General features: G+C 43.2%; 1 protein-coding gene across 2 annotated transcripts in view; it reads left to right on the top strand.

Moving 5' to 3' along the window:
- The first annotated feature begins 5,159 nt into the window (after positions 1-5,159).
- FGD4 (FYVE, RhoGEF and PH domain containing 4) overlaps positions 5,160-17,616 on the top strand; it is a 167,368-nt gene continuing 154,911 nt past the window's right edge. Inside the window, exons 1-2 of one of the 2 annotated variants that reach the window (XM_031443819.2) lie at positions 5,160-5,654; positions 14,947-15,075. In XM_031443819.2, coding sequence (XP_031299679.1) covers positions 5,378-5,654; positions 14,947-15,075 — 406 coding nt within the window. In that variant the 5' untranslated portion in view covers positions 5,160-5,377. The remainder of the gene's footprint in view (positions 5,655-14,946; positions 15,076-17,616) is intronic. The other variant, XM_031443821.2, reaches the window with a different exon arrangement.

Raw genomic sequence — 17,616 nt, forward strand, 5'->3', positions numbered from 1 at the left:
GTATGTCCTGTTCCTTACACTGGGGTAACTCTTTATCCCCTCCACCAGGCCAACTCCTCATCTTTCGGGGCTCCCTTAATTTTGACTTCCTCTAGGAAACTTCTGATAGGCCAGGTTCAAGTTGGGTGCATGGAACTATGGGCTCCATGATGCCATGGACCGTGTTCTTTAAAAGTAACTGCTTTCTTTCCAGTTTCCAAATTATTTTAAAAAGATGTTGACTGACCACCTCCTTTCAAGCAGCAATAGTTTCAATTTAAGTACAAGGCCAAATTTGTGCCATGGCAGTTTCAGGTGACACCTCAAATTTGTGCAAATCTTATACAAGGTGTGTATATATGTATTTGCTTACAAAGGTCATTCATATATGTAGTAAGTGGTCAAAATATAGACATAGGAATTATATTAACATGTTATAAATTATGCACATATATATGACTTCACATATATATAAAGTTTAATTAATACCTCAACTTCTATCAACTCAAAATATCACACTGTTTACTAAGTTATTGTTGAAATAAATGTATTCATGCTTGCTAGCAACCAAATAAGTCAAAAGAAGGTAATTTTAAGCTAAAAGCAACCCAACTCTATTTAGTTAATTACATAGCTATAAGAAAGTGTGCCATGAACTGTATATACGGCTAACTGAATATCCCATGCCGTAGGTAAAAAATGAAACAGGCAGTGGGAAAGGTAATTTCATGTTTGATCAACTTTCATGACTCATATGCCAGGGGTTCCTCCCGTTATAGAACATTAGCAGAGTTAACAGAACTTGATGATATTATAAATTAATCTCTTTCTCTCCCACTCTCCATTGAAATTCAGAATAACGTTTCTATGATCCACGGGCCCCAGAGAATTCAAAAGGAATCAGACAAATTACTTTGAAAATTTAAATTAGGATGTGAATTATACTTCAATTTAATACATCCATCTGTGCATATAGTTTGGGTATGTCTTGGTGTAAAGGAAAGAGAGAAGGCACATTATCTGTACGGTGACTCCTGTCTGCACATGGTTGTCTGCATTACTCCACAGTTAAGGAATTAGGTAGGGGTAAGGCTGTGGGTTTGTTCAACAGAAATGTTAATCCAGCTGTGTTCAGAAAAGAACAGTTAATATTGTTTTCAAACATATTACTTAAGAAAAATTATTTCGGGGGTCAGAAATTATCCCTCTCATCTCTGGAGTTCCAAAGTGCTGTCTTTTTATTATATCACTTACTACATTTTTATTGTTATTATGGTTCTAACTGCAGACTGTTAGTTCCTTAAGAGTAGGAATCCAGTCTTACTAATATTGTATCTTCCGCAGCCCTCAATATGGTGATGTATGCAACTTTGAGCTCAATAAAATGTATGAAATGAATGAATATGCTACCAAATATAAGTAAATAAGTAAGTAAGTAAATAAATAAATGTATTACCTTTTTCAATTGGGTATTCATGTCTTCTGTACTGTGAGCAACAACATAAAAAAAACAAAGAGCATCACTCATCAACTGGTTATACAAAGGTTAGGTTGCAACCCACTGCAGTCGCCCACCGACAGTGCACCCTGAGATGAATTCAGATGAAAAGCAGGATGAAGCTCTCTGTGCTTTGGATAAATAGGCCCTTAGATAGATGCATCTCTCAGGAAGAATTTCAATGACGCCAGATTCCTGCATCTTTCCACCCACAGAAAAAGCACTGAAGTCATTACCTTGAGATACCTGTCCTTTGTGACTAGCAGTGATCTTTTACCAAGATGTATGCTTGACTACACTGTTTCCTGGGCAAAAAATTCCTATATATACTGGCTCCTCCCCTCCCTCTTTGGAGCAGTTTACTCAGAGGTACTGAGAGGCTGTCTCCTGGGCTACAGTCCTCAGTAAGACCCTGAACAAAACTCAAAACTCACAGCTCTCATGTTACGGGTTTTTAAGTCAACAGTTCGTCAGCCCCCTAATGCTATTACATAAAGTCAGCATGATTCATGCCTTTTAGAGACCTTTCTTACTTTAATATATAAACCCCTACCCAGTGACAGCATCGAAGTAAAAAAACTAACACATTTATAATCCATTTACTGAGGAAATAACACAATTTATTATTAAAGCAAGAGAAAATTTTTCTTTTTCTAGTGAGATTAAAATGAGAGTGAATCTGCTGCGAAGTGTTGATTTCTTCTAAATTCTAGTCTTGGAAGTGATGTGACATCAGCAGTTAAAGCAGTTTATTGATGTACAATTTTTCTCCTGAGTATAGTTTTTTGGTTTTTATCTTGTTTATTAGGGACTAGATCAATCTGAGACTGGTTATGTTGTTCAAATTACACTGAATGTTTGTTGAAAACATTTTAATCAGAATTCAAAGACATATCAATATACACATTATTTTTGCTACACTGGCAAGTATACAGATAAAACTGAAGGAACATGAATTATTCATAATCTTCCTATGCATTTTCTAGTCTGGTGTTGTATGCTAATTCTTGGGGAAGGGGGGATTCTGGGCTGCCAGCTCCTCTCCATACAGTGGTTCCACCATGATCTGGGCCTCAGGCTCTTCCACTGGCTGCTCAGGCACTCCAGCCAGCAGTTGGAGAAGAGGAGTCAAATTTCATGGCCAGGGTGCAGAAGCCAGGCCTGGAGGTGACACATACTACTTCTGCCCACAAAATTCTGAAGAATTCAGTTACATGGCTCCACCTAACTGCGAGGGAAGATTTAAATCAGTCTCCTCGTATGCCCAAGGGAAATGACACAGGGTTTAGTCAGCATTCAGTCCTGGCTCAGCCCCAGAGACGTGGAGTGTAAGCACCTGCGCGCATCTCTGTATTTCAGGACCCAGCACAGTTCTCATTCAATACGTGTTGATGAATTACTAGCAAACTTTCTACTGGCTATATAAGCAAATAAAATAATGTATAATGACTATAGGTACAAGATGATATTCAATATTGTGTTCTACTCTAACCTAAGTTAAGTCGACATCAAATAAAGTGCTGTTGACTCCTTCCGTTCGTGTTGCAAAAACACAGTCATCAAGTGCAAAGTCCCTCAGAAATGGCTTCTATCAGAAAATGATAAGCACCATAACACTGATAGAGGAGACACCAGATGATGTGTGTTATACAACGTCCCACCTGACAATGCTGCCACCCACCCACGTGAACTAGTTACGTTAGGTAATGTGAACAATGTGAGTCAAGAAAGAAACAGCAACATGTATAGCGCGAACAAGTCAAAATGTCCAAATGAGGAAGCGTCAAACTGCTGTCCCAAAGACTTGTGGTAAGACACTTTTATGCCCCCTACAGGTATGTTTACTGCAGTTCTCTACAGAAAGAATAAGCATTTACTGAGGTAGTTATTTTGGGGGGCCGGGGGTAATGTGGGAGCACATACGGGGGTTCCTTTGAGTTTCACCAGTAACCAGTTCTCTAAGAGAGAAGGTTATCAGCATTTTACTTAAAAATAGGTTAAGCTACTTGCTGATATAGTATTATTGTCTGCAACATCACCTTTTAATTGAACCAAATAAATTATGCCCCAATTAAAATATGGTTAACTCATGTATATGGAGGTAAAGCCCCTTTCAGCATTAATTTATGTTTGAAACTACTTGTTTAAATTATTTCCGATACTGTGTAGCACAGCAGACAAGACTACAGTTTACAGAGAAAGAGAAACAATAATTAGGTACAATACAGTGATACAGGGATAATAAATCCAGAGAGAGCAAAAGCTCCTTTTAACGAGGTTTGAAAGGATGCATTAAAAATTAGGGGAGGGGGTTATTCCCTTTTCCTTAGGGGTATATTTATTGGAGTAAAACCCAAGGAGACTGAGACAGTTGAACTGCCTCCTAAAAAGTTTCTTGAGGAGGACTGGGTTATGGGTTACACTTCAGGGAGCTGGAGGAGACATTACCTTGGTGAAGGACCATCTGATTAAATGTGGGGTGGCTTCCAAGGTGGGAGTGATGGTTGGGGAACCCTCTGCTTGAGCTGGGGTACTTGGAACGTTTTCCTCTCCTAGCTCTGTGGTTTTGGAATACAGCTTCATCATTACAGAGAGTAGTGAATTTTAAAGTTCACGAAAGCAAACCAGTTTAAAATGTGTTTTCTTCAATTTGGTATTTAGCCGAAGTTTTTAAGAAAGGATTTGACAAATTAAAAGGACTTCAAAGTGCATTATAATAAAGTCCTGAGAGTGTTCGTGGTGATGGAGGGTCTGATGCTGTTCCGGAAACCTTTCTCTTTTACATCCAGTCACCTCTTCATCGTTCTCTGGCTCCACGCTCCTGGGAAGTTTTCTCTGGTTCAGTGAGATAAGGACAGACTTTGGGGCAGGGCCTCGTATAAGCATTCTAGCTCTGCAGTACTACGTGACACACTGAAGGTCCGCATCTTGGTTTCCTCATCTCAAATACTTGACTGGGTGGCTCCACTACATAGAGATCATTATCAAGGACTCATCAGAGGCTTGAGGCACAAGTGTGACCCTTGCCGCGTGGGTCTGCGAGAATGGCAAACCCTGTACAGACTCCGGAGTAGCTGTAATTATTTTCTTCTTTCCTTCCGAATCTAGAGCGTGGCCCGCAGGTAAACGCCCCCAGGTGTGGTGGCGCAGGTGAGCGAGCGCCCCCAGGTGTGGTGGCGCAGGTGAGCGAGCGCCCCAGGTGTGGTGGCGCAGGTGAGCGAGCGCCCCCAGGTGTGGTGGCGCAGGTGAGCGAGCGCCCCAGGTGTGGTGGCGCAGGTGAGCGAGCGCCCCAGGTGTGGTGGCGCAGGTGAGCGAGCGCCTCCAGGTGTGGTGGCGCAGGTGAGCGAGCGCCCCCAGGTGTGGTGGCGCACAGGAGCGCCTGCGCGGTTCCCATCGGCCACTGGGCGAGCCCGGCCGCGCCGGGCGCGGGGAGGGGATGGGGGCGGGGCGCGGGGAGGGGCGAGCGCGGAGGGACGGGAGAGTGGGCGGGGATGGGCGGAGCCGAGCTGTCCTGAACGCTCCGGGCGCCTCCGCGAGTCCTGGGCTGCTGCCCGGGCTGGAGAGGAGGAGGTGGCGGCGACGGCGGCAGCGGCCCCCACAGGCCGAACTGTTCTGCGCTCCCCACGGCCCGCCCCCGGGGGCCGGCCGGCGATTGGTTCGGAGAGGAGTGGGTGGCCTTGGCCCCTGCCGGCCGCTGCAGTGGCGGCGTCAGGTGGGAGCGCGAGCCGCAGAGACCCGGGCGTGGCGGCTGCCGCAGTGGGAGTCGGAGCCCGGCTCTCGGCGCGGCCCTGGGCGCCCCAGGAAGGAAGGGACGGGGACGCAGTCGCCGAGGAGACGCCGGGGCAGAGGGGCGCCGAGCAGCCGGGAGTCGCCCGTCTCCAGGCGCGGAGAGCCTGGGGCATGCAGGCGACGCCGCCGGGGGTCCCGCCGCCCCTCAGGAGCCCGCCGGGCGCGCGCTTGCAGCCGGACGAGGGCGGGAGAGGACGCGCAGCCGCGAGCGAGCGCGGCAGGATGAGCGGCGAGGGCGACTACAACTTCAGGAGGGTGGCGATCCGGAGAAAGTCCAACCCCTCCTACCTGCCGCCCGGGACCCCCCGGCCCTGGAGTCGGCCCCCGTCGCACCTGGGATGGGCCGAGAAGGCCACCTTCCGGAGCCAGGCACCCGCAGGCGCCCTAGGTAAGTGCCTCGGGAGGTGGGGGGCGCCCGGGGCGTTGTCGCAGGTGCTCCCCGTCCGCCGCAGCAGCGGGAGCCAGCCGGGGACACATTCCCAGAAGGCAGCGCCGGGCCGTCCATCCCTTTCCTTGTTTTGTCCTTTCCCCTCCATGGTCCTTGGGCGGGAGCGCGCCTGGGGCTGAACTTGTCCTGGAGGTCACTTTCCCGGGAACTCCGGAAGTAAAGGATAACTCTTAAAAAAAAAAAAAAGAGTTTGGTTAGGAATTAGTAAGGTCCATTTTCTAGATACTAAAGTTTAAGTCTTTTTCGCTAAATTGCTTTCGGCAGACCTTGTGAAGGACTAGTAACAATGAAGGCGGGAGGCTGGTGTCCGTCCAGGTCCGGCAGCCTAGCTGTTGGGTGACCTCGGTTCGGCCACCCTGAGTGCTCTGGGTTTCCCTTTTGGAAAAGGCTCTTGAGTGTGAAAAGCTGCAAGTCTCTCATAAGGAAACGTGTTCCTATTGTCAAGAATTTGAATTCTTACTGCTGTTTTTGTATTGATAAATAAGATATCAATAACTCGGTATTTTGAGTTCCGAATACTCATCGAATCTTAGCTTTGGAAGAAATCTTCAAAATGATCAATCCAAATGCGTAACTATTCCTTTGCTCTTTAAAGGCGTTCGGTTCTCCCCAGGTGGGCTTGAAGCCAGGTAGAGCCCAGCAGGGACTTTTTTTTTTCCTGACTTGCAAAACTTTTCTTTAAAATCCCCTCTCCCCTTTTTTTGTGCTCCTATTGTGCCATAGCCAGAGACGGCTTCTATGTAGACTAGTTATGAGGCAAGAACCTTATTTATGTAGCAGAAATACAAATGCTTTTTATTCACTTACACTCATTTTGTTCTGATTAAGCAAAGTTGTTATGATGGTTTAAATGTAATAAGTTTTGGAGCTTCAAAACTTTTCTCTGTCCTTGTTATAGGGCAGAAAAGCATGGTGGATGATAAGTTCCAAATTTACAGCCACATTAGATAAGGACAGAAATAGAGTTGGGAGAAAATATATAAACAAGTAACTGAATTACTGTGTTTTTAGGTCTCAATTTCCTTATTTTCAAAGTGAAGACTCTGTTGAAATAATCTCTGAAATCCTTTCCAAATTAGGTGTGATTCACTCTAAAATGAATGGAAGAGTGTTTTCTTCCTTTGTAAGTGAAGATGCATTGCTTTGTTTTGGAGTTAGTTGTGAGTTTTTAGATAGTTTGAGCTACTCAATTGCTTAATCATCAGCAGTTTTCAATTTGAGAATAAGGGGATCCAATTTCTTTACATCATCATTTTACTTGAAATCGTGCTGAGTTTCAAGCCCTTGAGTAGGTGAGAAAAGCTGAATTGTCCTCCAAGCAGTAGGAGTGAGCAGTCTAATAAGTCATTTCTACAAGGCAGCTATAGAAGAGTCTTTTTCTTTTCTGTTCTCTTTTCTCTTTTTTATTCAGAGAAAATCCAGAACTATTTTTTTTCCCAGTGAGATTGGGAACCTAGCAATAACTTTTCAAGGTCTATTACGTTGTCTCAGTATTGTTTACAAGAACTCAAAATTCTTGCTACCGTATTCTCAAGGTTGAAAAATAATTCCTATATCTTCCGTAATAAAATCTGTAGTGTCTGTTGGAGAAATGGTCTAAGGTTTTGACAGGTAGTCTGAAACTGCTGAGTGACCACACCCTGTTCAGTTTGGTGAGGGGAAAAACGTTTTAGAAAGTGCTTCCTTCTTTGAATTAAATCTGTCTCCCTATTAAGTCTCATCCAACTGTTTAAGATCATATAAGTAGGATCTTCCCCTCATCAAAAAGCAACCAAGTTTAAATTCCCAAGAAGTGACAATTTACTCTAAAGTACCTAAAAAAGTAATTATGTATGAAAACTACAACATTGAGATCCATTACATGTATAGTGGTTGTTACTCACAATCGAAATTACTTTCCCTCTTGAATAAGGAACAAAAACTGAGAGGTCAAGAACTTAAAAGAAGTTTAAGTTTATGCTGTTATGTTATATTTTTTGATTGTGAAACACATTATTTTTAGTTCCCTGGTTTTTCACGAAAAAAAAAAAAAGAAAGGAAGAGAAAAGGAAATCTACCAACTGCATCCTCCATGTGTATGTCTGAATGTGAATGTCCTCCTCTAGGTGAGGTAATTAAGACGTAGGCTGTGCAGTCAGAGTGCCCGAGTTCAAGTCTTTCACTACCAGTTGCATAAATTGAAACCAAGTCTCTTCATCTGGACAATGGCGATAACAGTACTTTATAAGATTGTTGGGAAGATGCAGTAAGGTTATATAGATAAATATCTGGCACAAAGCGAGCATTCAGGGTAGAATCATGATAAGGAGTCATTATCCATCCCTGTGTCCCCAGAAGTCTGGCACTGGGACTGGCACATAGGAGACACTAAAAATACTTGCTAGATGAATTTTCAAAATATCCCTCCCCTATGATTGTTATAATTGCTACTATTTACTGAATGCATTTCCTATACTAAGAACTCTGCTTTTTGAAACAAACATGAATACATATGTGTATGAATTTATTTCACATCAATTTTAATAGGTGGGTAGCATTCTGCCCACTTTCCAGCTGAAGATATTGAGGTGCAGAAAGTTTTACTAACTTGCTTGGAATTATAAACTGGTACTTGTTTAGCCAAGATTCAAATTCAAGTGTGCCTGGCATCAAAGGCAGTGCTCTTAACCACACATCACATAAAGCACATAATTCCATTATGGTAAAAACATACATTTAAAGGGATATTTTATACACACATACATACACACACACAGTAGGATGAAAATGTTCTTAATTTTGTCCTTTTTTTTTTTTTTTTTGCCTAGATTTTTCTATGCCTTTTTTTTCCTTTTCTTTTCCATAGTCTGAATGTCTGAAACCCTTGTGGGTGGGGGAGTCTGTCTATTAAGTATTTTTTTTGCTATCTTCCAAGGTAGCTAGTTCCCTCAATTATTCCTTGGTTTTATGGGAGTCCTGAAGGGTCTATATTGAAGATTCCTTTCTGTAGAAAAGATTTATGTTTGTTTCTACTTCCACCCCAAGACCACTTTGATTAGCCAAGAATTTCTCTGACTTAAAGAATGTGTAAATTTAAGTTCAGGCTTGCCAAGGGGAGATCAGCATTGTTACCATCATTAATTTTTCCACTTAGACATGATATGGGTCTGCAGACTACTCATCAGTTAGCTTTGATGGAAGGCAGATTTTTTCCTAGGCCATCCCTTTATCCATGCTGTAGCTCCTTCATTGTGGGTCCCAGGTTCAGTCCTTTCCTATCACAAGCTCAAAGCCCAGGTCTCCCCTTCTGCTGCAAGACCTTCAGTTCCTGGCCTGTAGATTACGCCATTCAAATTTAGGTTTACTGTTCATTTTAGAGAAAAATAAAAACCAAGCTGCAGTGCTGTACAACCAGCATAAGCTTCAGAGGCAGAATTTTATTTTTTAAAATGTTTTTATTTTAATTTTTTTTTGCAAGGGAGGTAATTAGCTTTATTTGTTTATTTGTTTGTTTAATGGAGGTACTGGGAATTGAACCCAGGACCTCGTGCATGCTAAGCACACACTCTACCCCTGAACTATACCCTCCCTACAAGAGGCAGGATTTGAACCAGGTCTCTGGCTTCGGTATTCACAAGCTCCTAACACTAGTTCTTAGGATTTCCCGGGGCTTTGGAGGCCAACTGCAATGCAGTAACCATGTGTCATATATGTTAAGGCTAATGTTTGTAGCATTAATGAATGCATGTTATATTTACAATAGTGATCTAAATCTAAGGTCATAGGTAGTTTATCTAAATATTTATAACAAAATGGTGGTGTTAATATCATTAATGATTTTTAGAAGCTGCTTAAGACGGACTTTGAAATAGGAAAGTCCTTCAGAGGAACAGGAACCAGGGTGGGTTTTCTTACTTCTTGGAAGGCCAAGAGCAGTTTACTAGCCTTGTAAACTTGTGAGCCTAAGATCACTGACAGGTGTTTATTCCGTGATCACCTATTTGTATTATTTTCCTCTACTGAGAAAAACCTAGGGTGATGGATCCAACTAGTGGCAGAGGACCTGGACTTACTGGGGTGGGGGTTAGGGACTGGCCTGAGGCCATTACTGCTGGACTTCCCGGGCATGTGGATTCAGTCCTGGTGTAGTCAGTGTTGCACAGGGATACTTTGCTTTATTGTGCTTCAGAAATATTGTGTTTTTTACAAATTGAAGGTTTGTGACACTGCTGTCAAGCAAGTCTTTTGGCACTTTTTTCCCCAAAGCATTTGCTCGCTTTGTGTCTCTGTGTCACATTTTGGTAATTCTTGGGGTATGTCACACTTTTGCATTATTATTATATTTGTTACGGTGATTTCCGAACAGTGATCTTTGATGTTACTATTATCATTGTTTTGGGGCACTGCGAACAAAACCCATGTAACTTAATCAACAAATGTGTGTGTTCTGGATGCTCCACCTACTGGCCATTTGGGCCTCCCTGTGCCCTAACACAGTATTGAAATTAGGCTACTTGATAATCCTGCAATGGCCTCTAAGTGTTCTGTGTGAAAGGAGGAGTCTCACGTCTCCTTTTAAATCAAAAACTAGACATGACTGAGCTTAGTGAGGAAGGCATGTCAAAAGCCAAGATAGGTTGAAAGCTAGGCCCTTGTGCCAAACAGTTAGCCAGGTTGTGAATGCAAAGGGAAGGTTCTTGAAGGAAATTATAAGTGCTGCTCCAGTGAACATGTGAATGATAAGAAAGCAAAGCAGCTTTATTGCTGACATGGAGTAACTTGTAGTGGTCTCTGTAGAAGGTCACACTGGCTGCAGCATTCCCCAAGTCAGAACCTAATCCAGAGCAGGACCCTAGCTCTCCTCAGTCCCATGGAAGGCTGGGAGAGGTGAGGAAGCTGCAGAGGAAAAGTTGGGAGGTAGCATAGGTTGGTTCATGAGGTTTAAGGAAAGAAGCCGTCTCCATAACATAAAAGTACAGAGTGAGGTAGCAACGCTGATGTAGAAGCTGCAGGAAGTTATCCAGAACATCTAGCTCAGATAATTAATGAAGGTGGCTACACAAAACAACAGATTTTCAATGAAGATAAACAGCCTTCTATTGGAAGAAGAAGCCATCTAGAACTTTCATAGCTGGAGAGGAGAAGTCAATGTCTGGCTTCAAAGGACAGGTGACTCTCTTGTTGGAGGCTAATGCAGCTGGTGACTTTAAGTTCAAGCTGGTGCTCATTTACCATTTCAGAAATCCTAGGGCCCTTTAGAATAATGCTAAATCTACCCTGCCTGTGCTCTGGAAATGGAACAGCAAAGCTTGGATGACAGCACATCTGTTTACAGCCTGGCTCAGTGAATATTTTCAGCCCTGCTCAGAAAAAAAGATTCCTTTCAAAATATCACTGCTTACTGACAGTGTACCTGGTCAGTCCAGAGCTCTGATGGAGATGTACAACCAGATTAATATTGTTTTAATTCTGCAGCCCATGGGTCATAGAGTCATTTCAACTTTCAAATCTTATTACTTAAGAAATACATTTCATAAGGCTGCAGGTGCCATAGATTATGATTCCTCTGATGGATCTGGGTAGAATCAATTGAAAACTTTCTGGAAAAGATTCACCATTCTAAATGCCATTAAGAACATTTGTAATTCATGAGAAGAGTCAAAATATCAACTCGACGGAAGTTGGAAAGAATTTGATTTCAGTCCTCTTGGGTGACTTTGAAGGGTTCAAGAGTTCAGTGGAGAAGTAGTGTAGATGTGGTGGAAGTAACAAGAGGGCTAGAGTTAGCAGTGGAGCCTGGAGATGTGACTGACTGTTGCCATCTCATGATGAAACTTGAATGGGTGAGGATGTGCTTCCTGTGGATGAGTGAAGAAAGCAGTTTCTTGAGAGACGGAATCTATTCCCAGTGAATATGCTGTGAAAATTGTTGAAATGACACCGAATTAGATCAACCGAATTGATAAAGCAGCGGCAGGGTTTGAGAAGACTGACTCCAAGTTTGAAAGAAGTTCCACTGTGGGTAAAATGCTATCAAACAGCACGCAGAGAAATCATTCATGAAACGAAGAGTCGATTGAAGCCAGCAAACTTTATTGTCTTATTTTTAAGACATTGTCACAGCCACTCCACCCTAACCCTGATTGATCAGCAACCATCAATCAGCAAAATCATTATGACTTGCTGAAGGCTCCGATGATGGTTAGCATTTTTAGCAATAAGATATTTTTAAATTAAGGCATGTACTTTTTTTATTTTTAGACATAATGCTTTTGCACGCTTAATAGACTACAGTGTAGTGTAGACATAACTTTTATATGCACTGGAAAATCAAAAAATTCTTGTAACTGGCTTTATTGCAGTGTTCACTTTATTGCAGTGGCCTGGACTAAACCTGCAATATATTCCAAGTATGTCTGAAAATTCTTTTCTACGTACATTTGCTGGAAAGTTGATTGAAAAAGGATTTAAACATGATATATTTAATTTTATGAATGTGAGATTCAGGAGCTTTAGACAGGAGCTCATGAATCTGTATTTTTTAAAAGTCTATCAGATAATTCTGATAATCGGCTTGGTGTCCAAATACCGTCCTGCTGGCTGCATCAGAGTTCCTTGGAGTGCTGATTCAAAATTCCAAGCCGCACCTTAGATGGAATGAGTCAGAATGTCCAGGGGCAGGGTTAGCTGTGCTTTTAACAGGTGCCCCCGATGATTCTAATAAAGCAGGCAGCTGTTCAACTACTGAGCACCCCCAGACGTGGGTAAGCCCCACCTTTGGTCCTGAGCCCAGACAGCCAGCATATATAGGTGTGAGGCAAAGAAGGACACACGTTGTCCTTCAACTGACACATCACATGGGCCCCCTGTCCTTCTTGGCAAGCTTTTTGTCCATTTCTGGTTGATTTCTTGTTGTGTTTTTTTACATCTGTCATATTTTTCTACTTTGCTCTTCTTTCTCAACCACCCCCTTCCAGTAAATTAAAATGGACTTTATTTTATGCTGATAGACAATTTATATCCGACTAGAATATTTGATGTGAATGCAAGTGACCTTTTACTTCAGACTTGGTCTCTAGGGTCCTTCGTTGCTGCCCTCTCTTTTCTAATCTGGATGAATCCAGTCCGCACTTTATGGGTTTCTTGTCCTGCACCCCCAATTCCCTCCAAATGAGGTCTTTCTGGACTTTACACTTTGATATTCTCTGGGGCTTCCTTCCTTAAACTGCTGCGTACACTTTCCTTGCTGCCTCCACTCCTCCATCCCCTCACCCCGTCCTTCTCCCTGCTTCCTTTTCCTCCTCTAGGCTGCCGTCTGTTCCCAACTAGGGGTTGGTGCTCTAAGTCAGCAGTGAATTCCCACGTATCATCCAGCAGTCTGTTTGTGGCTCTTATTAATTTCTGGATGGCGTTTGCTTTTTTTTAAAAGCCCTTTTCTTGGTCCTACTTCGCTGGGCCTTCAAGTTGGCTCCTCTGGCCAGCTTGTCTCTCTCCCTGTTTTTCTCCAACAGCCCCATTTTCTCTTCCCCGTTATCTCCTGCCACCTGTGTTCTTTGCTGATGTCATCTGCCCACCCCCTGGGTTTCTTAGCTTAATCTTTGCTGCTTTTCAGGGCCTGCTGAATAAATGCAGATGTCCTAAGGGCGTCACAGTGCAACTTTCTCTGCTGAGGTGGAGCCCCTCCTCCTGGCTTTTCTCAGGGGTATTATTGCCTTGCTTCTGTTAGGCTTCAGAGTTTATCTGAAACCTGCCCTTCTCTGTTATGTACTTGCCACCTGGTCAGCCACCAGCTGTTCCTGAGTCTCCTTCATTCCGTGATGCTGGCCTTCGTCTTATTTCAGGCCACTCCTCTCACCAGCTACCCACTTTACATATCCCCCCACCCCCGCCCCCCCATTAATTTTCTTAAGTCTGGATATTGGTCCTATCCTTCCTGTGGTCAGAAGCTCTCTGTGGCTCCCAACTGCCTGTCACTGATGTTTATAATGTAGCATTCTATATCCCAAACTGAGCGCTTTGGAGACTGTTGGTTAAACCTTCACCAGTATTAAAGCTGGGCTAGTCATGTGTCAGGCACACTTTAGGAGTTATGTGTGTGTGTGTTTTCAGGAATAAACCTGGCATTGTTTGGATAGCACTGTCTAGAATTAGTCATCCGTCCTTGGAGTGCAGCCGACAGCGTGGACAGCCAGCGCCAGCAAGTTCCCCGGAAGCCCATAGTCAGGTTTGCTGTGTTGCCGCTCAGGATTAGAGTGAACACAGGCGCACCTGCTCAGCCCTGAGCGCACACACACCTGTTCACTGGACTCAAAACTGTCAACCTCAGCTGGAGCGTCTGTAGAAGCTGCGGAGCTGCCTCTGTCCTGGGGCCTCCGTCCTGGGGCCTCCACACCGAGCGCAGCAGCCTTGCTGCAGACACCTGTCTGACCTGCTCTGCAAGGCTGGGCTGTTCCCTGGGGCCTCTGGCAGGACTTTGTGTTAGGCCGCATGTTTAATAGCAGCCTTAGAAGTACAATGACTTTATCCTAAGGTTATTTCTATTTTAAAAATATATGCTAGTGAGTGCATTTAGGAGGTGAAAAGTCAGTATGTAGAATGAAATAAATTATAAGACACCCCAACTGAAGAATACTGAGGGGGTCATTGCTTATAGGTTCAAGTGCAGTGTAGTATAACGTATGGGAAGTGATAAAATGATAGCCAAATTCATTTTAAAATAATTACTAAAAACCCTTTGTAGAAGAAATAAGCTTTTAAATAAAGTCATCTTTATTTTCTCTGCAGAAAGTTGGCTAGCATAACATTTTTTTCCCCTAAAACATGCTACCTTAATGCTGTTGTATTGATGATGTGACAATATTGATGTGTGGTGTTGGGGATCCAAAGATGAATGAGACAAATGCTTTGACCTTAAGTAATCTCCATCCTAGAAGGGCAGTATGATATATAATAAACAGCAGGCTGTAAGGCCATGTTGGATGTAAGAGCAGTGCTCAGAGTGCTGGTAATTCAGAGGAAGGCACATTTTTGTCTGTGCTGCATCCACACTTGTTTGGGGGAAGGCTGCACATTCGGCTCGTGCCTCAGAGTCACCCGTGAGCCTGTGTGCGGGCTTCGTGCATCTGACTGCAGTGCCTTCCTGCTGACACAAGCTGGAAATCCATAGCAGGCTGGAAAAACAAACTGACCCACAGGTTCCTTTCAGAGCTATCAGCCAACTAATTCCATCAGTATCTCTGTGTTCTCTTTTCAGATCCCTGTATCCTTCATGATAAATTTTGCATTTTTAAGATTCCACCAAAGTTGGGATCTTTCAGCCCTGCAGCAAGCATTTCAGTGTTTCCCATGGACCAGGCGGTTATGCTGGGGCCTAGAAATCAAGGTGAGAAGAATGCACTGTGATGGTTTAGACACGGGCTCTGGAGTTTTCCTAGTGGGGACTGGCTGGGTTTTAATCCTTTTGTGACTGGGGACTCTTTGCCTCAATTTCTTCATCTATAAAATTGGAGTATTAGTATTACCTACATTGTGAAGCTGTTGGAAGAATAAAAATTAACGTTCTTAAAGGGCTTAGAACAGTGCTTGGGAAATGCTCAAATAATAACTTTTTTAGTATTTTTGTTGAGATTAACACAAACACTCACCTCATGGTTTGGGTTTGCTTTTGCACCTTATGTGTGTCTCTGATCTAGTGCTGTCTCCTTGCATCGTGGTTGGTTGTTTACAGTCGCACCTACTGAGTGCAAGTTACTGCCCAAGGTGCAAGCTGGTCCAGGCACATGTCTTCCCATCCTTTTATCCACTTCCTGTTAGCCCTTTCCTCTCCTTACTTCCTGCCAACACTGCCGTTCACTGCTCGCCTCTCACAGTCTTCCCTCTTGTGCTGTCTTGAGCCCCACTTTTATGTCAGACCTCCCTAAAGCCTGAATTGTGCATGACAGAACCATCGTCTGCTTTGGTTTCCTGACTGAAGCCTGGCTTTCTCCTCTTAACACTGATTCTTGGTGAGTCATGTGGAAATTGATCTTCTTCCATGATCCACATGGCTGCCGGTCAGGACCTGAGATCAGCCCTCCCTTAGCTTCTCCTGACTCTTTGTCTTCTACCCTGCTAGGGAAAAAAACAACAAACAAACAAACAAACAAACCCTCCTGCATTCACTCTTGCCAGCCATCTCAATTTCTTCACTAAACTTCTCCTTCTTTTTCCTGTGCCTGCCATACCAGTCCATAACTTGAGTCACCCACTGCCATTGCCCTCAAGAGCCCCTCCCTCCAGAGTCCAGTCAAGGGCTCAGTAAGTCTTGAGTTAACACAGGAACCCCAAACTAGCTTGACATATTCAGCATCAGAGTTTTCTGACAATGCTGTCAAAATATGGAACTGGCTTCCTCTGATCATTGCGAGTTCCTTACTAATGAGGATCTCAGGGAGAGGCAGGAAGCCTTGTGTCTGTAGAGGAGACAGAATGTCAGATGTAACCCTTTCTGACCAGTAATCCCTGCTTGCACACTAAGTATTCTAACATCAGTGGTTCTCAGCTGTCCTGTGTCTGCACCATTCATGTGCTCCTAGCGGCAATATATATATGCAGTACTTTGTGCAGGGATGTATTTATTACTAGGAAAGGTGTGGGAATACTTTGTTCTCTTTGAGATTTCACGGACTAGGTGTTCCTACAGTTCTGATTATTCCTGGCATCCTTTCTGATGCTGTGGTAAGCCTCGTCTTATACCGGAGTTGGCAGGCCCTGGCTCTTCTCCACCAAAAGGCCTCGGAATGCTTCGTTCCAGCATCAGGAATTTCATCATCTTGCAGCTTTATCACTTCCCATTCCTGGTGTCCTCTCCTTGCACAGGCTTTTTAATTGTTTTTTCCTTTTGCTGGTTATTTCTCACCTTTAGGACTTGGCTTTTAAGGTCAAAACTTCTAACAGGGCTCCTTTCTTCCACCCATCTCTAAAGGGCTTACTTTTAAAAAGCAATCTGAGAATCAGAAGCCAGGTATGATCAGAAGCAAGATTTTAGTTCCCAGCTATTAGAGAAGAAGATGAGGCTGGGGGACATCTGAAACTTGAAAGATCACTGTATTGTTTTCCATCTCTTAATATATTTCATCAAATCTAAAATATTTCATCAAGACTTACGAATATAGGTATATATATGCATGACCAGGACATTATGCTCGTACACCAGAAATTGGCACATTGTAACTGACTATATACTTCAATAAAAAAAGAAAGAAGATATTTCATCAAATCTTTTTTATGTTCTAACATCTCTGAAGTTGGGATAATTTTTTCAATTGGTGGTGATTAAAAATTTGTGAGACACTGAAATGTAGATTGGCCTAAATTTTAAAATATAACTGTACAAAAGTTCCTGCCTCTGAATAGTAGCAAAGAGTATGAATATTCCTGGGTATATAACTGAAACATTGACTGACGTCCCCGCCCCCTCCCCTAAAGCCAAAGCATGCTATATGTGGTTATACCTTCTATACCTCTGGGTCCTTCTTCAGCCTTCTTAATTGTAATTAACAGCCGTAAGAGTCACAACAATAGTAACTGTTGTTTATTGAGCACTTACTGTTTTGATCAGCCACTGTCCTAAGTGCTTTACATGCATAAACTCACTTAATCATAACAAGTAGGACCTGTAACCTCCATTGTACAGAAGAGGAATCAGAAGCTCAGACAGATTAAATAATTTGTCCAAGTTTACCTGGCGGAGGAGCCAGGATTTAAACCTAGGCTCTTAACTCCTGTGCTTTCCTGCCTCCCGTAAATTCCTTGTTGCTTGTTTTTAACATCTCTGAACGTAAAGATGCTAACAGTCGATCTTTAGAAATGGAGAAGACACTTTCCCTTACGTTTTTATCCAGTTCATCCAGAGTATTAAAAACAAGAGCAGCTCTCTGGTCTG

Source organism: Camelus dromedarius, chromosome 25 (assembly GCF_036321535.1).
Source record: "Camelus dromedarius isolate mCamDro1 chromosome 25, mCamDro1.pat, whole genome shotgun sequence".
Taxonomy (NCBI): domain Eukaryota; kingdom Metazoa; phylum Chordata; class Mammalia; order Artiodactyla; family Camelidae; genus Camelus; species Camelus dromedarius.